The following is a 17787-nucleotide window of genomic DNA, read 5'->3' as shown; positions in this document are numbered from 1 at the left end:
CTACTGGCTACTAGTTATTAAATATAAAAAATAATTATTATTTACTAATTATTAATTATATATTACTAATTTTTATTGTTAATTACTAACTTTTTAATTATTAAGTACTAATAATTACTAATTACTAATGTAACTATTAATTATAAAGTACTAAATTTAACTAATTATTAATTATAAACTACTAATTATTAATTATTGACTACTATTATTAATTATTAATCATTAATTATAAAATAATATTTTGTCAAAAAACATTTTTAACTATTATTTATTAATTAATAATTATCAATGACTAATCATTAATTACTAAGTCTTAATTTCTAATTTTTAATTATTAAGTATTAATTAAAAACATATTATTAATTATTAATTATTAATTATTAATTATTAACTATTAACTATTAACTATTAACTATTATAATTAACTATTAATTATTAATTGATAATGATAAATGATTAATTTTTAATTACTAATTACTAATTAATAATTAATAATTACTAATTACTAATCACTAATCACTAATCACTAATTATTAACTATTAATTATTAATTACTGTATTAATCAAGGATAAAAAGTAATTTGATTAATGAAAAGCCAAAAGCTTATACCAAAAAGCTAGTCTAGTAAGACTAGCTTTTTGTTTTTGCCGGAAAAGCCGGCTTTTCAGCTAGCTAAAAAGTCATTTACCGAACATGTATTTTGGCTGTTTGACCAAGAGAAAAAGCCAAAAGCAAAAAGCCAACCAAAAGCCATTTACCAAACAAGGCCATAGTATGATGACTATCATTGTCTTTGCCCATTGCTATACTCTAATATTGCAACATGGGGGTTGGTCACAAATTTTAAGAAGAGGAGAGAGATAGAGAGGAACAATGATAAGGTCCCATGTGAAGAGAGAGAAAACATGTGCAAGTAGAGAAATGTTGCAACATTTGTAAAACCTTTTAAAACACTTCGTATTAATCATTGCAATATTAAGGGAATGAAGGAAGTAATAATCAGGAGAAAAAATTCACTTAAAATAATCCCAAATTTGGGCAATTTACTTTGAATAATCTCAACTTTCTATTAATATCTAATAATTTGAACTTTGATATAAGTTTTCTTCTACTAGGCCTGGATGACCGGTAACTTGATGAACATGTAAAACTTTTTTTTAAAAATGATTTTCACATGTCATATTTATTGGTCAAAAAAATAAAAAACAAAAGAACAGCCCTTCTTCCCAACCACCTACCAACCTTACCCTCCTCACTGGAAATAACCAACCCCCTCCCTTCCTATCTCATCCCTCTTGATTCCAACCCCCTCCCCTTTCGTCCTAAATTCCGGCTTCCCCTTTCCTCTCCCCCCCTTCCCCCACCTTTGATATCGATCCCTTTCCCCATTCTAGATTTTGACCCCTCCTTTTCATGCAACACATTTCAGCACCCGCCTCACTATATCTTTTTAAGGTAAAGGGTTTCGCAAAATACATGGCGATTTCGTGGGCATGGGGTGGGAAAACTTGTCGATTTCGAGGGTAAGGATGGGGAACGAGGTTGTTTCCGGTGGTAGAGGAAAGGGGAGGTTTCTGGCAAAAGTTGTTTCGGGCTGGGCTAGGGGAAGGGTGGTTGGAAGGGTTTATTTAATTTTATTTCTTATTTGATTTTGTTTTATTATTTGAATTTTTTTAACCCCTTAATGATGCCACGTGTTAAAGTAATTAGGACCGCTTAAGGAAAATACATGTCAAAGTTGGGATTATTTGATAATAATTGAAATTTGGGAATATTCAATATAAATCAACCAAAGTTGGGATTATTAAAGTGAATTTTTCCTATTACAATATAACGTTTAGAGACTGTATTTACAATTTACTCTATATAATTATGTACTCCCTTCGTATTTTATTATTTGCTCTATTTCTTTATGCGTGGAGTTTTAAAAAGTTTTAGATAATTTAGGGCTTCCTCAAAACTACTCGAACTCCTACCTTTTAAAAGTTTTAGATAATTCTCTTCTCTCTCTTAAACTCGATTTAGCCTCTATTGTTAATTTCGAAGGGGCTTCCATCGGATTTCACAAGTAGAAAGCCCCAATATTTGTTTCCCTTAAGTTTTTACTTGTTTCTCAGGTTATAATAATGTTTCCCTCGAAAGAAAGTGTTTGTCTTATTCGAAAGACAAGGTTGTTTCGATCTCTTTCGAAAGACAAGGTTTTTCGAACTCATTCGAAAGACAAGGTGTTGTTTGTGTTTAATTTGGTCTCCAGTTGTGCGGGGCTACGATTGATTATAGCTCGAATTCAGGTTACAAAATCAGCATAAGAATTTTCGGACTATTATATCCTGTTATAAGTTTACTTCCTTATTTGTCATTATCGTTTGTTGCCTCTTTTTTAAATTGTTAAGAATAATTTTCGGACATAGTCATACTTAAAGGTGGGCATGGGCTGTGCCGGCACGATTCCGGCACGGCCCAGCACGGCACGACCATCGGCACGGCGGCCCACTTGTGGGCCGTGCCGTGAACACAAATTTTGAAAATTGGCACGGCACGACTCGGGCACGATCATCGGCATGCCGACACGGCCCGCCGGTACGACCTGTTGACACGTTATTTTTATAATATATCATTATATATATCGATTTTGTATAATATATACTTTAAAAAATAAAAATAATTAATAAATCGTGATGGCCCGTGGCACGGCCCGCCAAGCACGTGGGCCATGCTGTGCAGTGGGCTAGGGTGTGCCAAAACTTGGCACGGCACGGCACGACACGAGCCCCACCCCGGCACGGCCAAGCACAGCCCACGACGACACGACACGATACCCATCTTTAGTCATACTAGTTTCCTAATATATATATATATATATATAAATAAAAAAAAATAATTGGAGGACCAGCCCAATTCGTTAAAGGATGTCTCGTTGCTAAATTACCCAACAATCTTATCATCTTCCTCAAACTTGAAACCGCCATTTTCCTCTGCTTCCTTCTTCGTTCTACTTGTTGTTGTGTATGATGAAACCTCTACTACTAATACTATCACTTGTATAACTCAACTTCAAAATTCAAATGTACATCCACAAAAGAATGGCATTTACAACAGCCAAGTTATCTGAATTACCATTGCGCAATACCCTCCCTTTCTCCTGCTCACACTCTTCTTCTTCCCCTTCTTCAATCTTCAAATCTCCTAAACATTGTTTTTCTATCCCAATTACCTTTTCTTCTCTCAAAACTACACAAACCCACAAAAACCCACATTCAAATTCTTCCCAAAACCCTTCTAAAACCCCTAATTCAGCTCCTTGGATCAAGAAATGGCCTTCAATTGACCCATCAACTGTTCAGCATGATGCTGAGTTTGGTAATTCTAGTAAAGGGAGTAGAATTGTGGAGAGTAAAGGGAAGAGTGCAATTGAGAGGATTGTAAATAGGTTGAGGAGTTTGGGTTTGGAATCAGATGATGAGGATATGAGTGATTTGGATGAGGAGGGTTTTAGGGAGGAGGAGAAATTGGGGGATTTGTTGAAGAGGGATTGGATTAGGAATGATACTATGTTGGTTGAAGAAGAGAAAAGGAGTGATTATGGGTTGTTGCCTTGGGAGAGGGAGGAGGAGGAGGAGGAGGATGTGGGTGTAGTTAGGGAGGTGAGAGTGAGTGAGAAGAAGGCGAAACGGGTTGTTAGAGGGAATACATTGGCTGATTTGACGATTGAGGAATCGGAGTTGAAGATATTGAGAGGGCAAGGGATGGTATTGAGGGATAAAGTTAATGTGCCTAAAGCTGGACTTACTCAGGCTGTGTTGGAGAAGATTCATACAAAATGGAAAAAAAAGGAGTTGGTTAGGTTGAGATTTCATGAAGATTTAGCTCATGATATGAAGACTGCCCACATTCTTGTGGAGGTATATTGAACTTTCAGCTTAGAACATAATGCTTCAGTAATTTGTTCTTGTTTGGTTTAGATAAATAGCCACTGTATGTTATTCGCGGACTCCTGATTTTGTGCATATGTTGATTATGTTTGCTTCACATAACTAATGATAACACTTACTGGGACTGACTAGTTTCATTCTTTCGTAGTCATAGTAGTAATAATTGATGGTTCTTGAGGTTAAGCTGAGGGTTGGGATGGCCTGAGAACTCAAACTAAGAGAGTGGAAGTTGCTTGTTTGTCTCACAAGTCATTTTTGTCATGTATGCTTGTTGCACATGGTTGTTTATCACGGTGTGGAGCACATTGTTATAATCTACGAACTTTGTATTAAGCAGTAACAGAAGGAAGAGGTTGGCAGGTTTTTCGCCTAGGCACTTGTGTGTTCAATACCGCATGTGTACTAAACTTGCTTGCTTACATTCTCAAGATATGCCTTTTATCTTATACACCTATTACATAGGCGCTTGTGTGTTCAATACTGCATGTGTACTGAACCTGCTTGCTATACGCTTGTATCTTCTAATTAAAGCTTGTTGGTATTGTTTGTTGTAAGTTTATGGTGTTGAAACATATTTTCAACATAAATGGTTGCCGTTGACTCATTGTGATCCTAAAATGCACAAGACATAAAATAACAGTTCTTCTTTGGCCTTTATACTAAGTTGGACTTCTCAGAGTTTCTAGATACAAAAGATATTGGTTTAATGTCCATATATGCAATAGGAAATCTTTTTTATTATAAATATGCTGCTTAAAATCAAGTACTGGTGGTGTGTTTACTTATTAATGGCAGGAAAGTTGTTTTTATTCAAATTAACTATTTTTTCTTGAACAGCGCCGAACTGGGGGTTTAGTCATATGGAGATCGGGAAGTGTTATGGTGGTTTACCGTGGAAAGAACTATGAAGGGCCCCTACCTAAATCAAAGGCAGATGCATCATCTGTAAATATAGCTGCAGTAAATAATGGTAATGCCGCTGGTACATCGTTAGAAACTATTTCACCACAAGTAAAAGCTCTGGAACAGTCTAGGAATCTGACAGCTGAGGAAGTTGAATACAATGAACTTCTTGATTGTTTGGGGCCTCGATTTGTTGATTGGTGGGGTACTGGAATTCTTCCGGTTGATGGTGATTTGCTTCCTCAAACAGTTCCTGGTTTCAAGCCACCATTGAGGTTACTCCCAACCGGGATGCGGTTGGCAGTGACTAATGCTGAGTTGACCACATTACGGAAACTAGCCAAGTCACTTCCTTGTCATTTTGCTCTTGGTATGGATTATCCCTTCTTTAGTGCTTATTAATATCTCCTCCATTATATGACGTCAATATTATTCTGGTATGTGAAGGTAGAAATAGACATCATCAGGGCTTGGCAGCTGCTATAATTAAGCTTTGGGAAAAGAGTTTAGTTGCAAAGATTGCTGTAAAACGAGGAATTCAGAACACTAACAATGAGCTGATGTCAGAGGAGTTGAAGGCACTTTTCTTTCTCATTTCTTAAATTTTCTTTATTTGCCTTTTCTTCTAATAATAGTCATTTCAGTGAGTTTGCTCTGTGTGATTATGCATCTGTTTATTGCTTCAATAATTCTACAGCTATGTACTTGTTGCAACTGATTTTCTTCCTTGCTGAAGAAGAATTATACTTCCAATTAGAGAATTTTAAGTGAACAATGCTTAAATATATACTGCTGTGATGGTACGATTTACTCAAAGACTGGCCTTTTACAATGTATGATTTCAAATAATTTTGTGCATTAGATATGTAGACTTCTAAACCTTAGTAAACATATTGTCATTGAAGGGCTTTATGATTAAAAATTGCTACTGGTAATCCTTTTGATCTTGGACATGATCTAACCACGACAAAACACAAAGATACCATGCTGTTTCTTTTATTTTATTTGCAAGGGTGAGAACTAACTAGCAGCAATTTTGGGTGCAGTTGTGATAATTTGTGTATAAATGACTAGGTTTAGCTGTACAGTGCAAGGATGTGTTAAATTTTGATGGACTAGGATATATAGGTTTCTGTGCATTGTACATAATGTTATGCCTATGTGGAACAAAACTCTGAACTTCTATATACTGAGCAATGAGCAGCATGACAATGCATGAGCGGTATGCTTTGAAAACCATCACACAACGGATTGAACTTGCTAAAAAATTGGCAAAATTCAAATAGATGTTTCTCCCTCTGTTTTCAAATAATCGTCCTGGTAGATTTGGACACGGGTATTAAGGAATTTAGTTTGGTGGGTGGGTGAGAGAGAAAGAGAGCTAGTGTAAGGGTCCACTTTACATGGGTTGAGTAGGAAATTTTTTTGTATCAAGTAATATGAAGTTTTTTTGTGGACATCCTAGAAAGGAATATATGAGGATTATTGGCGAACAAGGGGAGTAGTTCAATCGCTATATGGTAGCACCATTGCGATGCAAGTCAAAGTTATTGTAGATTCTTGGAGCTGGGAGTTTGATATAATGGTACTTAATGTTATAGGATGCTGTCTTCTTACAAGTAGAACTGGGTTTTATTTATTACAGTTTTTTTTTTTTTTTTTTTTTTTTTTTTTTTTTTTTTTTTTTTTTTGTAAAGTATGAGGGGGAGGGTTGAGACATTATGTGTGGCTCCCTAGAATGACATATGCCTTCAGAAAACAGGGTGATGATCCAGATTTTATCTCTATCAAAGGCCAGGTATGCTAGAGTGATTGCCACATAACTATATCTTATAGATAGCCTCAGTGTTTCTCGGAAAGGTGCAGTTTTGGCTAGGCCTGTTCACGGATCGGATATCCGATCCGAAATGTGATTTCGGATCGGATATCCGAAGACTCGGATATCAAAAATTGATATCCAAATCCGATTTGAAAAATTCGGATATCCGATATTCGGATATCCAAAATTTTCGGATCGGATGCTTCGGATATCCATTATCCAATATTAAGTAAAATTGTTATGATTACTTTCTAAATTTCACTAATTTTACCGTTTTTTTATCGCTAAGTTGTACAAAATATTTTAACAAAAATAGTAGTCCTTTTGCAATTAATATTATCATCAAATATATTAAGAATATTACAATAAGTTAATAATACAAGGTTAGTTTTATATGAACAATTTAAAAATTATATTATTTTAGGCTTTATATTTTGGATATCTTTCGGATATCGGATATCCGAAATTCTGAAAATTAATATCCAAATCCGCATCCGATATCCGCTTTTTCGGATTATCAGATTTTCGGATTCTCGGATAGTTTTGTACAGGCCTAGTTTTGTCAGAGTAAATCGTAACAGTTGAGCTATCTGTTTCCATAGCAAGACTGGAAGCACTGAAGAATGATACCAAAGCAAGACATGTCTGTTCTAGTAATTGGGTCAGAATGTGAGAGAGAGTTTATGTTTATGTTATTAAAACTTGAGAGATTAATGAGAAAGTTCTCTTTTCTAATTGAAGTGGCATATTTCCTCGTAAAGTTGATGGTTTTATGGTAATAATACTTTTGTCTTGATTATAATTTTTTTTTATCACAAAAAGGAACTTTGGGAAAGACCTAAGGAAGCTGTTCAGTACGTCAGTGTGATGGAAGAACACTAAGGGAATGTATTTATATGCTGAATGAATTAATTTATATTTGGAGAGCATCATGATAGATATGTAGTGCAACTGTACAAATATGCCGCAAATTACAAACCATTAGTAGAAGGTAGGGGCTGTAGAAAAAAATGATTAATCATTTAAAGGCATAAAGCACCTCAAGAATGATAAGTTAATTAGCAGTGGTGTTCTACGTTACTGTTAGCTATCTTTTTTCCCTTTAGTGGATCATTCAATTTAATTATCCTCCACCTTCAGATAAAATATTTCAAGCATAAGTCTTTGCTACAGTAGTGCAATAGAATTGATGGTCTTTAATAAATTACTGTGAAAGAACGAAAATCACTTGCTGTTAATTGTTGCCTTGTAATTTCCTACATAATCCCTTTGATAAATTGATTTTGTTATGAATTGGTTTGTGGTTTGCCCCCTATATCTTATGGGACTAGACTAAAGTTGGGTTGTTTTTAGATTGAACTTATTGGTTTATATGTGTTTAAAGCGTTAAACAATTCTACTATGAATGCCAATGATCTTTTTCAGTTTCCCTCAGAGATCTTTTAATCTTCAGTTCAGAATTCCAGTCATTTTATCTCACATGGGCCATTGCTTTTGCTGCCATAGACAGTGAAAAAAAGCTCTAAAAGAGTGAAAACAACCTATTTGGTTGAAAGGTTAGTTCATAAATCATAACACCTCTTGCCAGGCTGGGATGCTGGGTAGAATGTCCTCTATGTACTATATTTCTTCCTTTTGATATTAGGGTCTCTTTTCATATACTCTTCATTGTTGCATCATTGTGCAATAAACTGGTATAGGGAAAGGGGTATACTGGCTAGTGCAATATAATCCAGCTAGGAGTGTCTTGTGGAGGAAGATATGAGAGTTATTTAGAGAAGTATACTCTAAATAAGAGAAGATTAGGAAGGGATTAGTAAGTTAAATGTTGATTGAGTATGTTGGGTAAGCTTAGTTAAGCTAAAATGGAAGAGAATCCAAATTTTGAAAGTTAAATTATCACTCTTAATTTCTGTACATCAGTTACTAATCAATTGTATCTTCTTCTTCCCTAATTTCTTCCATTATTGAGGTTTAAACTCTCTTAATTCACAGCTCATTGGTTTATTGGCTCATTGGTCGTGCTGCAGGCACTCACAGGAGGCACCTTGTTACTGCGAAACAAGTTTTTTATTGTTATATATCGTGGAAAAGATTTCCTTCCACGTAGTGTCGCTTCTGCTGTTTTGGAAAGACAGGAACTCACAAAAAAGATCCAAGATGCTGAAGAAACTGCACGAATTGGATCATATGTGGCATCTAGCTCTTATGAAGCTAAAGATGAAGCTGAGGATGCCCCTGCTGGTACACTCGCTGAGTTCTATGAAGCCCAAGCCAGATGGGGCAGAGAAATATCAGCTGAAGAACGAAAAAAGATGATAGAAGAAGCTTCTACTGCTAAAAGTGTGAAAGAGGTCAAGCGAGTTGAGCATAAATTAGCTCTGGTAAGCATTCTAATCTCTCTTATAAGGCTGACTAGACTGCATATTTAAAAGCTGGATTGCAAAAGATGCAATAAATCACATTTTGGCTCATATTATATTAGCTGTCTAAGAGGCATGAACTCTGTGATCTTTGTGCAAGTCGCATATAGCATCAGTTTTGCTTCTCAGTGAAGGTATTTATCCCTTCATCTTATAAACATGTCATCTTTTGAAATTTAAATTGTAAGTGGGCATTGAATTGGCTTTACTCTGTGTCTTGAGTAAGTATTCTATGTATTAAACCTCTATGTATACCTAGAAAAATTAAACTAACAGATATAGGAGATGTTTGTACGAGATGTTAGGGAATGTGATTTTTAATTTTAAAGCGCTTTTGTTTTTTGTTTATAGAAAAATGGACGGATCAGATTTAATTTGGTGCATTCAAAAGCTGACAATGATTTAAGATATAATTTCATATTAGTTTGATATGAGTAAAAGGTCTGAATATTTTGTGAAGATATGAGATAATATCACATTTGTTAATATTCTTCTCTACTTTACTAGTTCTTTGTAATTTTGCCTTTAGTCATCGACTAGGTTAGACCCCGTGCCATTCACGGAGTTTTTTAATGATTAATTTTAAATTAACATTGTATAAGTAAATTTACATATGTAAATATTATAATGGATTATAAAATAGCCTATTTGCCAAACAAATATTCTAAAATATGCATTTGACTATATACTGTATTGTGGAAGGATACATGCATACATCAAATATTTTATTTATGTAAATAAGAAAATTGTTTTATACTTAAGTTTATAGTTGACAATAAATATAAAAAATTAAAAACGCATAAAATCTTTTATTTATGTATAAAATTTGTTTTTTATATGGATTTTTAATTTTTTTTTTTTAAAAAAATATAAGGGACACACCAGGAAATGACACGTGTCATTGCTGATGTGTCTTTTAGTATATAGTATTGATTCCTAACACCTTTTTGTGGCCGATTGTGCTGGAGTAGGACGGATTACTCATAGTTCATTTGATTTGGTTCAAATCTATAGTTTAGACAACTCAATTATCAAGTACTATTAACTTTATACTAATTTATTTGCAGTTCTAACTCTTCCAAGGCCATTTTCTCTAAACCAAATGTTTTTGCCTTAGAATATTGTAAATGTAATTGCATCTAAAGCCTTATATCATTCTTTTCATGGTACTTTTTTAGTGGTGGAGTGTGATTATTTATTCACCCACCTCTATTTCAATTTAAAGTGTCTAAGCTTCTATTGGTAATCAAGAGTGTGTGTCTAATATTGCATCGGTTGGTTTAGTTATGAGCTCGAGTTCTACTCTTCGCTCCTATGCATTCTTATTGTTTTAATAAGATTGTTGGTGCTCACTGATCGTGTTTTATGTGTTTGTACATTGTACTGAAATGCCATGGTTTTGTAATAGACCACCTAAGGAGGGGTAGTATGGGTATTCTAGTAATATTAGTTTACTAGGCTGATAGTCCTTAGTATAAATAGAGGGGGGGGGGGGGGGGGGAAGAAAATTGGTAGGCAGAAATGTGTATTGAAGGGAAACCTTAGAAGAGTCATGGCCTCAAGCCATTGTTCGAGAGTGATAGCCTAAAGCTATTAACCTTATCATTTTGTAACCCTTCCAACATTATCAATAAATATTAAAGTTCCCATCTTTATTATTTCTTCTTATTCAAGCAATTTACAAAAATCAGATTATCTAGTTTAATCAAAAAACCAATCTTTCTCTGTTTTTTTAGTGTTATTTGCGTAAGTTATCAGTAAGATCAGTTCATTACAGGTTCCTAGTGGTTATGTGGTGTGCCCCTTGACCTATCTAGGTCCATTTTAATGTTGTGTTACATACCATTGATATATGACAGCACCGGTCTATGATATTCATTATGTATTATGTAGGGTTCCATTTGTAGATCGTTCTTGTTTATAGTCTTTTAGTTTTGAAAAGCCAGTAATTTATTTTTCCTGATAATTAATGAGCTTGAACAGTTCATATTGTACTCAAATGAAATAGTGCCTACTTTGTTTTGGCTTCAATAAGTTATTGTGACCTTCCTTCCCTAATGAATCAGCTAAAATGTAGCACAGGGTTGGAAATGAGAAAACATGATTTCTCAAAATTAGTAACTGCAAAACCGTAGTTGATTATTTTAAAATATTTTAGATCAATTTTTCATCATCCATTTTTTTTCCAAAATCATGCTACAGTCAATAATCTGTATCGATTCATTGTTATTTACTTCGTATTTATTTTTGTTATAAATAATATAGAGAATGATTTAAGTGCATAGTAATAAAGCTAAAAGAAATCATCTAATTTTCTGTGCATTAAATTATACAAGTCTAAGTAATAAGTCAAGGCCATAAGACTTTTCATGTGCATTTCTTCTGGTCTCCAGATTCCCAAAAAACAAGGCTCCTAATGTTTACATGCTTCATAGATGATGATGAGTCGTAATACTAATAGTAGGAAAACAACAATAACAATAACAATTACAACAATGATGATGGCGATAATAACAATAATAACAATAACAATATTGTGGAAGCCAACTAGCTAAGTTGAATAGTTGATTAAAGCCTTGGGGTTGTATTGATCCAATTTAAGTTGTTGCACTCTGTGGCTCTCTCAACACGAACATGTTCCGTCAATGTTGAAGGTTAAATTACTAATTTTAACAACTATATATATTAATGTTTTTTCTAATTTTCTATGCATGACCAGGCCCAGTCAAAAAAGCTCAGAGCAGAGACGTTGTTAGCGAAAATAGAAGCATCAATGGTACCTGTTGGTCCATCTGATGACCTGGAAACAATCACTGATGAGGAAAGGTTTACGTTTCGCAGGATTGGCTTAAGCATGAAGGCATACTTGCCTCTTGGTGAGAAATCCTTATTTTATACATAAGATGTCTTGTTTGCTGTCAAGCCGTTCAGCAAGTATCAGATGTAGTCTGTATTTCATAGAAAAATTGCTTTCGTCATATGTTGTGATTATTGCGTAGGTGTCCGTGGTATTTTTGATGGTGTTATTGAAAATATGCATTTGCATTGGAAACATAGAGAACTAGTCAAGCTAATCACCAAACAGAAGACCCTTGCCTTCGTAGAGGAAACAGCTAGACTGTTGGAGTATGAGAGTGGTGGCATATTGGTTGCTATAGAACGGGTGCCAAAAGGTTATGCTATCATATATTACCGTGGAAAGAATTATCAGAGGCCTGTTAGCTTGAGGCCAAGAAATCTATTGACAAAAGCAAAAGCATTTAAACGTGCAATTGCGATGCAGCGGCATGAGGTTTGATCCATATGTTTCAGTTTTCTCCTTCCTAACAGTTATAAATCTTATAATTTCTGCAGAAATTTTTTGATTAATTTTCTTGTTCATGTGGTAATGAAATTTTGCAGGCCCTTAGTCAGCACATAGCTGAATTGGAGAGTAACATAGATCAGATGAAAAACACTGTAAGTAGCAATAAACTTTATGAACTGTAAGCATGAGGTCATTAGTTATCTACTTTTTGCATATGTTACCTATTTTAGATTTTTGTAAACTACTAATATGCCATCATTAAACCAAATGCTTTATCAACACAAAACAGCGCCTTCTATTTATTTATTTTTTAAAAAACAAATGTAGTGTTCTTGTAGGCTCTTTTTGCATAACATTAAAAAATACTGTGATAATTGTTGTTTGAGAAATCAAAAGATCTGAACGCTAATACGTAGATTATTGATCTTTTGTAAATGTTAACATTTAGGGGGGTTGTTTTTGAAAGGGAAAGGGAGAGAGTTTAGGAAAGGGATTGAAGGAAACTGGATAGTTAAAGATGTTTCGTTTGATATCATATGTTGTTCGGATTGTAAAAATGAAAATGTAACTAATAAACCCTTCTTTCTTCTTCCTTCACTCACCAGTCAACGCTAGCCTCACCAAATCACTAGTCACCATCATCCTATCTTTACCTCTCTCTTCCCTCACCATAAACTCCATCTTCTTTTTCTCATTGCCTACCTCCCTCTTTATCATGTCACCGAGGACCTCCTTCAACATTGGCAGTACGTTATCGCACTCACTTGTATTACTCACTGGATTTAGAGGTCTAATTCGGCCATTAAAATAATAGATGTAGAGTTTTTATGGTTGAATTAACCATCGAAATCCATAATTATCAATATGAAAGTAGTATTTTCTTTTTCCCATTTTACTCAAAATCCTTTTTCTTCTAGCTTACTTTTTGGTTCTGGTGATATGATGATGGTGATGGTTTGTGTGGTTGTTGGTGGGTTTTGTTGAGGTAATGGTGGCCAATTGGTGGGTCAACTCAGTGGTGGTGCTAGTAGTTGGGGTAATGGGGTTGAGAGGTAACAGCTTAAGTTCATGGTGGTTGGAGACCTTGGGGTAAAGTTTCAGGGGCTGGTGATCTCAAAGGTTTTGGGTGGCTGGGGTGTACTAGGTGTCGATAGCTAGGGGAAAAGGATGGAGGTGGTGAATCATGGGTGAGGAAGGAAAAGGAATGATAAATATTACTTAACAAACAGCTAAGGAAAAAGGTCTTGTGATCCTCTTGCCCTTTGATGACCACCACATAACTTAAAAGTTTCTCTGCAGCATATAATATTTAATATTACTTCGTATTATTTATGTAAAATTTAGTCTCTTACTTTTTTCTTACACCTACTCACCTTTTTACTCCATCTCTCTTACTTTATCCATTTTATTTATTTACACCCTCTTAATATTTACGAACAATACTGAGTCGAACTTAGGGGAACATTATGTGAACAAAGAATCAATTTGGGCCCTTAAATCATCTTAATCAAATAATAAGGTGTTTCTCCTTTTGTTAATGGTAAATTTGTAACTTTAAGACTGATAACAAACTTCTTAAATTTTATATCATTTTCATTTACTTTTAAATCATTTCTGATTCTAGTAAAAATATCTGTTTAGTTACTTATAGGATTTTATCTATTTGTTTTATTTTGAAACAAAATGAATGAAAACTAGTTTTAAACAGTAATTTATCTATGATATTTAGAAATTTGTTGTCAAAAATGCTTCAATTTAATGGTTATCAATGTGTTTTGTTACCAGTAGTTAAAAAGGTTTGCTATATACACACTTTTGAACTACTACTAAATACTTGTATGTTTATTTGCTTTACTTTTAAGGAATGAAATTGGTTCTCAATTATCATTTTAGACTTGGTTCTTATTGGAACTTGATTGGGTGGAAAAGATAGAAGGGTTACATATATAGGTATTCAAATCTTTTAAAGCACTCATTTTAAGATTATCAGATTTTCTATTGTATTTTTTGTGACAGTTATAGGTCTTCTAAATTCAGCTTTGGTTATATACATTTTTAGACTAATCCCTTATTAAACTACAGGGTGATAGTAAATCTGCTGAAGATGCAAAGGACTCCAGCTTTAATGTTGAGTTTGGTTCAGACTCAGAAATCAGCCAAGTGAGACATTTTTACATCTCCGTTTTGGTGGGGTTGGGTGGGAGTGGGGGTAGTAAAGCGGGGTAAGTGGGTTAGTTCTTATAATAAGTTCACATTCTTCATCTACGATATTTTGCCTGTGTTGCAGGGTCTCTCGATGATTAATACAGATTCTGGTGATGAGGAAGATGATGATGATGACTTCAATGAATCTGATGATGACTTTGATTATTCTGATGATGATTCCAATGAATTCGCAAGTATTGAGGATCAGGATTAATCCTTCTGTTGAAGAGTTGCGAAGCTAAATTTCTTATTGGATGACTTGTATGAAGGGGCTCGAATTAAGGTAATTGAGAATGTTGTAACTTAGGTTTCCTATCACATGAAATTCTTAGTTGATGTTTCTGTGCATTTAATGGTTAGTTTATTTCTTGGGAAATTATTTTTGGCTTCGTTTTGTGTCTTAGCAACTAATTCTACTTATCTCATCATACAAGGAGTCGTGGAGAGGCTTTTATGTTATAAAGCCTTTGATAATCAGTACTAGCATCGCTGATTTGTACATTTTTGTAATTTAGCTTCCTGTGGCATGCTTGCCTAAATTTATCTCATGATCGTTATTTTTAATTGATTTATTGAATTCTTCTTTGTTCAACCTTCTCCAAGTTTAGTTTATTATTATTTTTTTTCCTTTCGTTTTGGGCAAGGAGAAGTCCCTTGCAAGTAGGGGGAAAAATTAGGGATCCCACTTGCTTGGGGGTGAGTATCGATCCTCTCTCATAGGGGTGGAAAGAGGGCCTCCAATCACTAGGCCAACCTTAATTCTCCAACCAAGCTTCTCAAGTGGGTCTGATAATCTGATCTGGGTCTTCTATCCCTGTACAGCGGTATCCATTCTCCACAAGGCTGCTAGTCTAGCTGACAAGGAAGCCTGGATATAGGAAGCATCTTCAAACACAAGGAACTCTTTATGGGGAAAATAAAGGGGAGAGGGGGGTAGCAGAAGTGGATTTTTGACAGAATCAGGGGGGTTATGGTCTTATGGATGTTATTCTGTTACTGACGTTTCAAGTTTTCGTTATTGCAGTTGTTGCTGCTAATGTTGCTATAAAATTAAAAATCTTTGACAACTTTCCTTGCTGTTGTAGGTGCTTAACATTGATACAATATCATGCTATTTTGATTCCTGTCTGTTTTAAAATCTACAGCAAAAGTGTTTCATGGAGATTGCTGAGCGGGTTGCTTGTATCTACTGCATCCCTCTATGATCATATTCACTGTGAAACCAATTTTATGAGGGCTTCCACAATATCAACTAAATACTTGAGAGTATTCGATGTCATCTTATAGAATCCTGTAACATACTTGGCCTCAATTCTCAAGCCTTGAATTTGCCTACTGTGAAGCAAACCGAGTAGTCAATTTGCCTGCATCTAGCCATCTATTTCCAGATCGTTGAGAGACTATACCTGGTGAATTTGTCATTTAATTTTCTTCTATACTTTTAGACAAACTAGATTTCTAAATTTAATTTTCTTCCCTTTGTAATTTAGATCATTCTATATTTTTAGATAAACTATTCTGCATTTGTACCACTGAGTGCCTTTGGAAAATTGCAAGTGCACAAAATTCACAAATCTATTAGTTAAAAGCCTAATCATCCATTTTCTCAATTTTGTAATTTACCTTTGGTGATTTGGTGAGCATAAAAGATGCTCAAGCAACTGGGTTTGTCTTATTTATTTATTTATTTATTATTATTATTATTATTATTTTTTTTATAATTTTAAATCGAACTTGTCTCAATTTCAAGTTTAATTTTAATTTCAGTTTTCAGTTGTAAGACAATTTCAGTTTTAAGTTTTAAGAAAATAATAAACTAAATTTAATTTTGTGCAGTTTTTTTTTAAGTAATAACGGGCTTATAATCAATCAATCAATAACATAATACTAAAGTAGATGTCGAGAATGATATGCGTCATTCATTTTCTGGTGCTTTTTTTTCCTTTCAAAAGTAGTTTTTTATTTTTTCTTTTCTTTTTCTATTTGTTAAATTTTTAATCAAGTTATTTACCATATTATTATAATACTAGCTTCTTATTTGACCCCAAAAAATTCTCTCTCCTCTCTCACCACCTTTTTCTCTCCAAAACCCTAGCCTCCATTGTTGAATTTTGAAGGGGCTTCCATCGATTTTAATCGGTGGAAAGCCCCAATCCTTGTTTCTTTATTGTTTTTTTAGGTTTATAATAATGCTTCCTCCTTTTGGGAGGAACAATTCTCCCTTCGAAAGAAAGGGTTTTCGATCTCCTTCGAAAGACAAGGGTTATCTCCTTTTTTCGAGGGAGAATTTTCTTAGTTTTGAATCCATGGTAGCAGATCTAATGGATTGTCGTGAAATTATTTCGTTGGTGAAAAAGTTATCAAGTTTTTGAATACGAACAGATGAATCAGAAGGAAAACATCCTCACGGCTACAAAGGATCGTTAGATCGTCTCTCCAACAACGCTGCAATTTTCAGCGATATAAGCGGGAGATGCTCCGCAGTGCAAGATCTACTCGACGATCGTAGTTTTTATGAAGGAAGATTCTATTTGATTCAATATCTTATGTATTTGTTAACGTCGAATCTCTATTGTACATGTCGTATGACTTTTAATTAATGAAATATTTTTGCTATTAAAAAAAAAACTTCTTATTTGACCCAATATTTTTTTTCAAACACTAATAAAGAATCATGGCATTTATGCAATAACAAATATTTAAATTTGTTATCAAAATATTACTTCCACCGTTTTTTAGTTGACACCATTTGACTTTTACACTATTTACAAACTATAATTTTCACTAGTTTTTGTGATTTATAGCTACAGACCTACAATAAAACCAGTGGCGGACCTAGGAATTTGACGATGGGGGGACAATTTAGCTAATTAATTTATTAAAAAATATCCTTCAAGTACATATTCGGGACACATATTATAAATAAATAGTTGAGTACATATTCAATCCAAAAGACCATATTATAAATACAATTCGAGACTTCAAGTACATATTACTAAAATATCCTTCAAGTCTTCATTCTTTGAAATCGATCAATGACATCATTAAGAACTTGTAAAAACACTACTTTCTCAATGAAAGTCACCAAACAATCATTCATTAATTGATCACCCATACTAATTCATTCCAGTAATTCAATTCACTAAAAATTCATTTGACAAACTAATTAATCGAATAACTCTCTAATTCACAACCAT

General features: G+C 34.1%; 1 protein-coding gene across 3 annotated transcripts; it reads left to right on the top strand.

Moving 5' to 3' along the window:
- Positions 1-2889: 2889 nt before the first annotated feature.
- LOC145597775 (CRM-domain containing factor CFM3, chloroplastic/mitochondrial-like) lies at positions 2890-16299 on the top strand. 3 transcript variants are annotated; one of them, XM_081654019.1, is made up of 10 exons: positions 2890-3903; positions 4771-5206; positions 5284-5414; positions 8686-9039; positions 11798-11954; positions 12078-12370; positions 12481-12537; positions 14468-14545; positions 14673-14873; positions 15736-16299. In XM_081654019.1, the coding sequence occupies exons 1-9, from the start codon at positions 3067-3069 to the stop codon at positions 14802-14804; spliced, it is 2475 nt and encodes an 824-aa protein (XP_081510145.1). In that variant the 5' UTR covers positions 2890-3066; the 3' UTR covers positions 14805-14873; positions 15736-16299. The 3 variants fall into 3 exon arrangements, with proteins under 3 accessions (XP_081510145.1, XP_081510146.1, XP_081510147.1); XM_081654020.1 differs by having other exon boundaries at positions 15676-16299; XM_081654021.1 differs by lacking the exon at positions 15736-16299 and adding an exon at positions 15413-15538.
- The last annotated feature ends 1488 nt before the right edge of the window (positions 16300-17787 follow it).

This window comes from Chenopodium album, chromosome 20 (genome assembly GCF_948465745.1).
Source record: "Chenopodium album chromosome 20, dcCheAlbu1.1, whole genome shotgun sequence".
Lineage (NCBI taxonomy): Eukaryota > Viridiplantae > Streptophyta > Magnoliopsida > Caryophyllales > Amaranthaceae > Chenopodium > Chenopodium album.
Note: the sequence above shows the minus strand (reverse complement) of the source record. Positions and strands in the feature narration are given on the sequence as shown.

What these genes read in the sequence shown, in the direction of transcription:
- LOC145597775 (XM_081654019.1), top strand. Translation starts at nt 3,067, where the DNA reads ATGTACATCCACAAAAGAATGGCATTTACAACAGCCAAGTTATCTGAA. An exon ending in TCCTTGTCATTTTGCTCTTG is followed by an intron (nt 5,207 to 5,283) that starts GTATGGATTATC and finishes TGGTATGTGAAG; the next exon opens with GTAGAAATAGACATCATCAG. An exon ending in TTGAGCATAAATTAGCTCTG is followed by an intron (nt 9,040 to 11,797) that starts GTAAGCATTCTA and finishes ATGCATGACCAG; the next exon opens with GCCCAGTCAAAAAAGCTCAG.